This window comes from Hyperoodon ampullatus (genome assembly GCF_949752795.1).
Source record: "Hyperoodon ampullatus genome assembly, chromosome: 6".
Taxonomy (NCBI): domain Eukaryota; kingdom Metazoa; phylum Chordata; class Mammalia; order Artiodactyla; family Ziphiidae; genus Hyperoodon; species Hyperoodon ampullatus.
In genome coordinates, this window is record NC_136919.1 from 122,578,322 (window position 1) to 122,587,988 (window position 9,667).

The following is a 9,667-nucleotide window of genomic DNA, read 5'->3' on the forward strand; positions in this document are numbered from 1 at the left end:
TTCAAACCCTCTTCCGGCCGCCAATCAGGATCGAGCAGCGCATTCCTCTCCTGACCGGTTCTAACGGGTCTAGGAGTTAACTACCCGGGCGACCCACCTAACCTGCTAGGCTGCGGCCGGGGGGACGAGCCTGGAGACACACCGGCCATTCGGAAGCCGCCGTGGCGAGGGGGCGGGGTCTCTCCGAGTTTGAATAATCCCCAGGGCCAATCGGAGCGGCAGGGGGTGTGGCCTGTGGCCCGGCTCGTCAAGTTGCCGTGGCGCGGAGAAGTCTGCAAAACAAGAGACGGAGGATTGCGTTAGAGACATACCAGTTCACATCGAAGCCGCGGGTAGCATCGTCGCGGTCGGACCCGGCCGCTGCGCGGTACTCTGAGGAAAAGCTACCGCCAGGCAAGAGCCGGCTCCGGGCCTGGGGTGCGTGGCCGGCCGGCCCCCTTCCGTCACGGCCGGCCCGGGCGCCTGCGGCTCTCGTGGCTCGCCCCGCGGGCGGGATCCGGGTGCGGGCCGGGCGGGCCGGACTGCGGAGGCGGGAAGCTCGTCCGGGCCCGTCTCGGGAGTGTTTTGAACGCGGGGCGCGAGGCGGCAGCTCGGAGCAGGCCTCGCGGCGTGGAAGCCGGGGGCTTTCCTGTCAGGCAGGGCCGGGCGGGGGCGGCGGGCCCGGGGGGTGGGGGGCGGCGGCGTTTGGGCGGGAAGGCGCCCCGCCCGCCAGCGCCCGCCGCGCTCTCCCGCCAGGTGGACGCGCCGCCGCCGCCGCCGCCGCAGCAGCATCATCATGGGGAAGGGCGACCCCAACAAGCCGCGGGGCAAGATGTCCTCGTACGCCTTCTTCGTGCAGACCTGCCGGGAGGAGCACAAGAAGAAGCACCCCGACTCCTCGGTCAACTTCGCCGAGTTCTCCAAGAAATGTTCCGAGAGATGGAAGGTGAGCGCGAGGGTCCTCACGCGGGCAGGTGGCCGTGACTTTGAACTTGCCTCCGCCGCCGACCGGCCCCGGTGTTTATCCAGAGTCCGAGGCACAGGACTTCGGGGTGCTGGTGTATTTTAAGACGACGGAGGCAACTGCGGCCCTGAAGAGAACCCTGCCTTTTCGGGGACGGATGTCGGTTTACAGTATTGCCTTTTCACTGCTGCTTTCATGCCCACAGACCATGTCTGCCAAGGAAAAATCCAAGTTTGAAGATATGGCAAAAAGTGACAAAGCTCGCTATGACAGGGAGATGAAGAATTATGTTCCTCCCAAAGGTGACAAGAAGGGAAAGAAAAAAGATCCCAATGCGCCTAAGAGGCCTCCGTAAGTTCTGTTTGTTTGGTTTTTTGTTTGCAGTCGGCTGAATGGCCCCCGTGATGCTTCATTCAGGTCATTACAGCCCTGTTCCTTCCTTTCAGATCTGCCTTCTTCCTGTTTTGCTCCGAACATCGCCCAAAGATCAAGAGCGAACACCCCGGCTTATCCATTGGCGATACTGCCAAGAAATTGGGTGAAATGTGGTCTGAGCAGTCAGCCAAAGACAAACAGCCCTATGAACAGAAGGCGGCTAAGCTAAAGGAGAAGTATGAGAAGGTGTGCTGTCTGAATTTTGTTGAGGCAAGGTTGACATCTGCTTGAAAGCCGCTTTCTAAACGAGCGTGTTGGAAGGAGGTGTAAGCTGTGTGTTAATAGGTATAGGCTGTCGTCGCTTGTCCCTGACTAGCCAGTGGGGAACCTTCCGTCGTCCTGCGTTCACGGTTGTCAGCTTTGCTTTGGAACGGTCTAACGAGAGTTGTGCGCTTCAGGAGTGTAAGCTAAGTGGAACCTCCTTCCTTTGGACGGCAGCCGGTGTTTGTAGCCCTGGGAGGTTGCTGCGTTCAGAGGTGTGTGTGGTGAAATGCGTCTCTTAGTGGAGAAGAACGGAGGGCTAAGTGTTCGACCTAAAACGTGAAGTCAGGGGACAGGCTGTGTGCCGCTCACAGACACCGGTAGTGAAAGTACTGACACACATCAGTCTGGTACACCCCCGTTAGTGTACCTCATTCGCTGTCTAAGGCCTGGAGGGGACATGATCTCAAAACCACGTTTTAGACAGTCCTCAGGGTTATTGGCCAATAATCTTAGATTGTTTACAGCTTAGTGGTTTTCACGGTTGAGTAATGACACCGGATGACGATTTTACTTTTTTTGACAATATTTCCAGGATATTGCCGCATACCGTGCCAAGGGCAAGAGTGAGGCGGGAAAGAAGGGCCCTGGCAGGCCAACAGGTTCCAAGAAGAAGAACGAACCAGAAGATGAGGAGGAAGAGGAAGAGGAGGAAGAAGAGGAAGAGGAGGAGGAGGAGGAAGATGAGGAATAAATGGCCGTTCTGTAATGATGCGTGTGGAGTGTGCGTGTGTGCTCAGGCAAAGGTTTTGCTAAGAATGTGAATTCAAGTGCAGCTCAATATTAGCTTCAGTATAAAAACTGTACAGAGTTTTGTATAGCTTATGGGATTCTTTGTAGAGAAAATACTTTTTTGAAAATGCAGGTTGTAGCTTTTTGAGGGGCTACTACATACAGTTAGATTTTAAAGCTTCTGACGAATGTTTCTGAATATTTAATGGTTTCTTTAACTTCTTGACTTGTGTATGGTAGCACAGCAAACTCATAGAGATTAGTATCAATAGTGAATTTTGGGTTTTCTAGAATAAGAATGTTGCATTCTGTTTTCTTAAAAAAGGTTTTGTAATAAAATTATGTATATTATTTCTATTGTCTTTGTCGTATATGCTCAATTAGCTTTTGCTTTCAAAGTCATGGTCTGGAACCATGTCAACTTTTTTTTGTTTTTCTGCCTAATAGTTCTCAGACATGGTTGATTTAGTATAGTGTTTGTGTAAAAGTCAAACATGCCCATATTATTCATATTTACAAAGTGTTCTTTAAAAACCAGCAGTGGAATTTAATGAACTTTAAAAATTTATGCAGTTTTATAAAATGAGCAAGGTTTGTTCTTGACATTTATGTTCATTTGTTAGCTAACTTGTCCCATTTTTTTTAGCTGACATTTTATTTTGAGAGAAACTTTCTTTTTAGTACGAGGCAGAGGAGCTCATACAGTGAATCCATACCTAAAAACACATAAACTTTTAAAAACAATAGGAACACGGTTACATTTTCTGTGGTTAATGATTTAGTTTGGGGTAGAATACCAGAGTGAATTTTGAGTTAAATCTTAAAAATCACTGTGGTCTTAAGCCTAGAATTCTCGGTAACTAACCCAAGAAAGCTTTTGAGATGGTGGTTGTGATTTTCCATGACTGTAGTTAGGCGAGATTTTACTGGGATATTTATTTACAGGTGAAAGCAGTTACTAGGAAGCGCTCATTTGAGGAAGCAGTTGCTTGCATTGGAATTCAGATAACTATTGTAAATAGTTATCAAGTTATTAGTGAAAGTTGGCCATCTGTTGTCTAAGAGATTATAGAAGAAACTTATTTGTTGATAGTTTCATAGTTAAACCTGACGATCTTGGTTACCTATCAAGTATTAAAAATAGAAGCCAAAATTCTTATTACCCAACCATGGGAGCCTTGGTTTCCTATCTTATGCCATATTTGGAATTATTTCTGACACAGGAAATACTAACCAAACTTGTTAAATGGAAGGTAAGGTATTAGCATAATTCCCAGAGCAGATGGACTGAAGTAGAATCTTCAGACCTCTTAGAGATTGCCCTCCATTAATATCACAATTGTTTTGGGGCTTTTGCTGATCATAAAATGAAAACTAGTTTTATGTATTTAAAAAATATTTAAAAATATCTCCTGGTGTTAGGTGACTTAATGCTAAAAAATCGGCGGTAAGGTGTTTTAGAGACACGCCTAGGTCTGGATCCCAGTTCCCTAGCTCTACCAAACGCTAGCTGTATGGACTTTACCTCTGGGCTTATTTCTCTCTATCTGTGTAGGGTGTCAGTACCTACTTCGCAGTGTTTTAATGATTAAATGAGAATGTTAAGTATTTACAACAGTACTTAATGCATAGAAAAGATACTAAATAGGAGTTTTTAAAATAGGAGTCTGTTTCTTAAGGATTTCTATATCTATAAATTAGACCCATGAAGCAGACCTATCTGGTTCCTTGTCACCTTTCTTTTTGGGAGTTTTTGTGTTTGCTTTCATTCTGTTCTTTAAATGAAATATAGTTTAAATGTCTAAGAGTGACTCATTTTTTAAAATCAAGAGTTGTTCCATAATCTCAGCATTTGAGATGAGTCCTCATATTTGATATTTTCTCTAAGTGTGGATCAAAATTTTAAATTCCCTTGCTTTTAGGACTAAATGACCTCAAGGAGTGGTTATGTTGGAAAGCTCTGAAATAGGGGTAAGAATCAGGTTCTATCCCAGGCCAGCCAGTACTTGGGGATGTGTTTATGAAAACCACCTGCCCCCCTTTTCTTTTTAAAAATAAGTCATATCTTGATGGTATAAAATGTAAAAGGACTATATAGTGGGTAGTTTACAACCTTGATTTCTAGCTACCAGGTTCTCCCAGGAGGCAACTCCAGTAATGTAATAATTTACCCTTCAAGAGAGACTGAAGCACACAGTCATATGTGCATATATATCAATGTTGCACAAAAGGAAGCTTATTATATATGTTGTTCTGCCCCTTAATTCTCATCATTTTAGATTCTTGGCACAACAGAGCTGCCACATTTCACTTAGATAGCCATCTGCATAGTAGCCCATTGACTAGATCACAATGTAACCAGTTCCTTAAAGATACTTAGGGTTGTGGGTTTTTTGCTTTAAGAACAACATTACCATGAATATCCTTGTGTGATTTCAAAAAATTCTATAAGTTTGTGCATTTAAAATTGTGCTAATTATAATAGCTAAAACCTGTACTTGGTATATGCCAGAACCTGCTGGCTCTCAGAAGTTTTACTAATGTATACTGCCCAGCAATGAATGTCTACTTCCTCATCTCAGCAACATTATCATTCTCAAACTTCGTAATCTTTGCTGTTCTGATATATAAAAAATGGTTCCTCCTATTATGAATTCAGCATATTTTTATGTTAAAGAGCCATTAGTGTGTCCCGTGGTCTTCTGTCTCATTGGTCTTATTAGTAATTTGTGGGAAATAAGGAAAATGACCCTTTGTGACCTGCATTGTAAATGTTTTTTTCTATGTTGTCTTTTGACTTTGCTTATGATGCTTGTTTTCATGCAAAGATTTGTTTTTATGTAAGCAAATTTATTCTCTAGTGGCCTTGGGAGGCCTTTCCCACTCAAAGATTATAAAAATTGTCTTTGCTTTCTTACTTTTTATTATTTAATTAAATCTTTGATCCTTCTGGAATTTATTTTGGTGCAAGAACTGAAGTAGGGTCTCAAATTTCTTTCCAGATGGTAGCCACTACTTTTGGTCTTTTAATCTATAAAAGCTGTGTTAGAAGATCCTGAGGTCCCTTATGTAACTTGCAAACTTGCTCAATATGGGACAGTATGCCTTTTTGTGTTTTGCTTTTTAACAGCATCATTTACTGTAAGTACTAAACCATAAGTTTGTCTTAGCCAAACATAGCATTATCTTAAAGCTGACTTTCTATTACTACGTATGCCACTAAAAATGTTTACAAAGCAGTAATGATTTTATTTCTTGGGGAATAGCAAGAAGAAAGCTAAAGGGCCTGTTTTGCCGATGCACGAGATCCAGTCCTTATAAAACATCTCTCTCTAGAAATAAGCCATTTTTGTACACCTCGTGCCAGAAAGAGTAGCTGTTTTATAAACATTTGTAAACATAAATGCCCAGGATAAAGGGGACAGCCATTGTTTAGCTCAGTCCTGTTGCTGGATGGAAATGTGGGTCTAGGATTCCCAAATCTCCCAAATTTTCAAGTGGAACCAGAATTCTAGATATTTAAAAAATGTGAAATCTGAATTGTAAATATTGGCAATGAATTCAAATGTCAGGCTCAAAGAAAACATGTCTGTAGGTAAGATTCTGTCAAGGGTCACCAATTTGCCACTTCTATAAATTAGTGTAGGTAAATGTAGGATTATTAATAACATTTACTTGAGTTAGGACTGTTGGTAAAAGTTAAAGTACAGGCCTCCCCACTACGCATTATTTTCCTAGTTGTCTAGAAACCCTTCTCGCCCTGATTGGAAACTCATCTAACTTCTTATCCTGTTGTAAAGGTAAATATAGACATTGTCTCTGAGGTCTTAATGGAATATTGGGCTCCTGAGCCTTTGTTCTTCAGGACTTAGCGCAGACCTCGCTTAGCCTCATCCTGGGAGTTAACATGTCTATAGTGGCTCAGGAGCATGATTAGTGTCATATTAAAAGGAAAAAAACCAAAACTTTTAAGCAGTACGTAGTATCAAATTTCAGAACTGGTCCAGTCTCCTTTCTTCAGGAAGACATATAGCAGTCAACTAGGACAGTGCCCTAGGGCAGTAGGTGAAGAGAAAGCAAAATTGTAATGCATAGGTTCATGTGTTATTCTTTGATTCTCTACATTTTTGCAATAAAGGTGAGATGGCTTATACAAAGAACAAACTATATAAAATACAGACGTACAAAAGGAAAAACGAAGTTATGAAAGAAATTAAGAGTGAGCTGATGAGCTTACACTGGGAATCAGATCAGTTTGAATAGGGCTGTTTCTTATCAGTTTGGTAACATCAGACCTTGTGTGTAACCTTTCAGTTTCCTCAGGTGTTAAAATCAGAAATTTTTTTTTGAGCATTAAATGGGACAATACATCTAAGACATCCTAGTGGCAAGAAATAGTGAATAATATTAGCTAAAAGTATGCATAATGATATGTATGTGTTAATAATATACTTGCTATGATAAGAGTACCAGATTCACTTCTGAGATTCTTAACAGTTTAGGTGGAGAGGCAAACTAGTTATGTGGGAAGTACAATAGATATTCCTCCCACAGGGCCCTGGGGATACTGAGTACTGGAGTTATGTCCTTGACTCCAATACTAAATTTGGGAATTTGGACACGTTATTTAACCTTTTTTAAATTGAAGTATAGTTGATTTACAATATTGTGTTAATTTCAGGTGTATAGCATAGTGATTCAGTTTTTTTGCAGATCATACTCCATTATAGGTTATTACAAGATATTGGGTATAATTTGTGCTATACAGTAAATCCTTGTTGCTTATCTATTTTTGCGTCTAGTAGTTTGTTAATCCCATACCCCTAATTTGTCTCCTCTCCCCTCTTCCCTTTTTTGTCTGGTAACTATAAGTTAACCTCTTATTCAATCACATTTTATCCACGTATATTTGATCACATATAAATGTGTGACTTACTGTATGTTTTAGATGCTTTTGATTTTACAACACGTATTTGTTGAATGAAGTCTTCTGGGAATTGCCCTTTTCACTCAGCACTACCCCACTGGCTTGTTTTTAACTAGTTCATTCACGTTCACTGCCTTGTAACATTCCGTCGTGTGATTATACCACAAATGATCCACTCTCCTGTTAATGGATCATTAGGTTGTTCCTGGAGCTTTTGCTGTTATAAATGGTAGCGCTATAAAAATTGCTGTACACGTCGCCTGGTTTTCAAGTGCAGCCCCCTCCAGGGACCTGCCCTGTCAATTCCAGCTGTCTCTGCAGCCTCTTCAGCTCGGCTGAATCACCAGGGTTTGAGCTCCACTTTCCTGTACCGTGGTGGGAAAAGTTCTCCAGGCAGACAGACATGCTGAACCAGGGTTCACCCTGTGTGCTTCCTTTCTCTCAAGTTATCACAGTCTACTTTGCCTGTTACCCAATTCCTGAAAACAGCTGCTGCATATATTTTGTCCTGTTTTATAGCTGTTTAGGACAGAAGCATTCTGTTTAGGACAGCAACAATGACTATGCCATGGCCAGATGAGGAAGGCTATTCATCTCTCTTTTCTACTGAAAGTTTTAGTTTTGTTTTGGGCATTTAATCATTAAGACAGCTGAAGTTTATTTGCTCATATCAAAAGCCCGAGAGAAATTTCGTTTAAAGATAATTTAAAGAATGTTCTATCTTAGACATTCTTCCAGATGCACTTAGTTCTATCCAAGGGTTGAATTATAAATTCGACCACTGAAAACTACCTTCTACACATGGCCGGTGTGAGGTAGAGAGAACAATTTATTCTCTTGTGGATAACCACTTCACCCCCAGTGTTCATGCTTAACTTATGAGCTTAAATTCTTCACTTGGAAAGTGGAGGTAATGATATCTCACATATGAAACAGGTACACCCACACATAGCCTTTATAGAGGGTCTGCAGTGTAGCTGTCTTAGTTCTTCTGATTAAAGACCGATTTTAAGACTTTGAAACCAGGTAACAATAGCTACCATTTATATTACCCTGATTATATGCTGGGAACTATTCTAAGCACTTCATATATGTTAACCCATACAAGCCTAATAAAAATCCTATAAAACAGGACTATTATTTCCCCCCTTTTACGAACGGGGGAACTGAGGCATAGAGAAGCATCAATAACTTGCCAGGGTCACACAGGTGATTTGTAATGGAACAGGAATTCGAATGCAGACAAGTGCACCATACTATACTATTCAGATGAGCAGACTGTAATATCATTCTGTTATGAAAATTAAGGCACCCTTCTGCTACCTCTGCTGAGATGCGGGCCCGAGGCCTGATCCACTTACAAAACCAAAACCCACCAACCACGGTTATGGGCATTTCAAACTTTTTTCTTTTTTTAATTAAAACGTTTTTTTTTGTGTGCGGGGGGCTTCCCTGGTGGCACAGTGGTTGAGAATGTGCCTGCTAATGCAGGGGACACGGGTTTGAGCCCTGGTCTGGGAAGATCCCACATGCCGCGGAGCAACTGGGCCCGTGAGCCACAACTACTGAGCCTGCGCGTCTGGAGCCTGTGCTCCGCAACAAGAGAGACCGCGATAGTGAGAGGCCCGCGCACCGCGATGAAGAGTGGCCCCCGCTTGCCACAACTAGAGAAAGCCCTCGCACAGAAATGAAGACCCAACACAGCCAAAAGTAAAATAAATTTTAAAAATAAAAAAGTTTTTTTGGGGGGGCTGCACCGCACAGCATGTGGGATCTTAGTTCCCCAACCAGGGATCAAACCCACACCCCCTGCATTGGAAGTGCAGAGCCTTAACCACTGGACCGCTGGGGAAGTCCTCAAAATCTTAAAAAGGAGATTGGCAAAGCAATTATCGAATTTAGTTTAGAAACAGCCCCTCTGTTAATCTCTACTCCCAGGGACAGTGGTCGCCCCCCAAATCATTCTGACTTTTGTCCATTTTTTGGCAACAGATTCTTTTTTTTTTTTTTTTTTTTTGCGGTACGCGGGCCTCTCACTGTTGTGGTCTCTCCCGTTGCGGAGCACAGGCTCCGGACACGCAGGCTCAGCGGCCATGGCTCACGGGCCCAGCCGCTCCGCGGCATGTGGGATCTTCCCAGACCGGGGCACGAACCCGTGTCCCCTGCATCGGCAGGCGGACTCTCAACCACTGTGCCACCAGGGAAGCCCTTGGCAACAGATTCTAATGAATAATATGCATTCTCATAGTGCTCGGTACTTCTAAAGGTGCTTTCACATGGATTAATATTCACATACCCAATTACTGGCCTATTAGCCCTCTGGCTCAGGTCAGGTACTTGTCATGTTCTCCACTGAACTTTAAGTGGCT

The 9,667-nt window shown here is 43.1% G+C and overlaps 1 protein-coding gene across 1 annotated transcript; it reads left to right on the plus strand.

Annotated features, from left to right (window-relative positions):
• The first annotated feature begins 677 nt into the window (after positions 1–677).
• HMGB2 (high mobility group box 2) lies at positions 678–2,722 on the plus strand. Its single transcript, XM_079706874.1, has 4 exons — positions 678–925; positions 1,149–1,294; positions 1,390–1,564; positions 2,175–2,722. Exons 1-4 carry the CDS (start codon positions 776–778, stop codon positions 2,331–2,333), a joined length of 630 nt encoding a protein of 209 aa, XP_079563000.1. The 5' UTR covers positions 678–775; the 3' UTR covers positions 2,334–2,722.
• Positions 2,723–9,667: the final 6,945 nt, after the last annotated feature.

Excerpts from the sequence above, each read along its gene's own strand:
- HMGB2 (XM_079706874.1), top strand. The coding sequence starts at position 776 with ATGGGGAAGGGCGACCCCAACAAGCCGCGGGGCAAGATGTCCTCGTAC. Across the intron at positions 1,295-1,389 it reads AATGCGCCTAAGAGGCCTCC|ATCTGCCTTCTTCCTGTTTT; the intron begins GTAAGTTCTGTT and ends CCTTCCTTTCAG. Across the intron at positions 1,565-2,174 it reads TAAAGGAGAAGTATGAGAAG|GATATTGCCGCATACCGTGC; the intron begins GTGTGCTGTCTG and ends CAATATTTCCAG.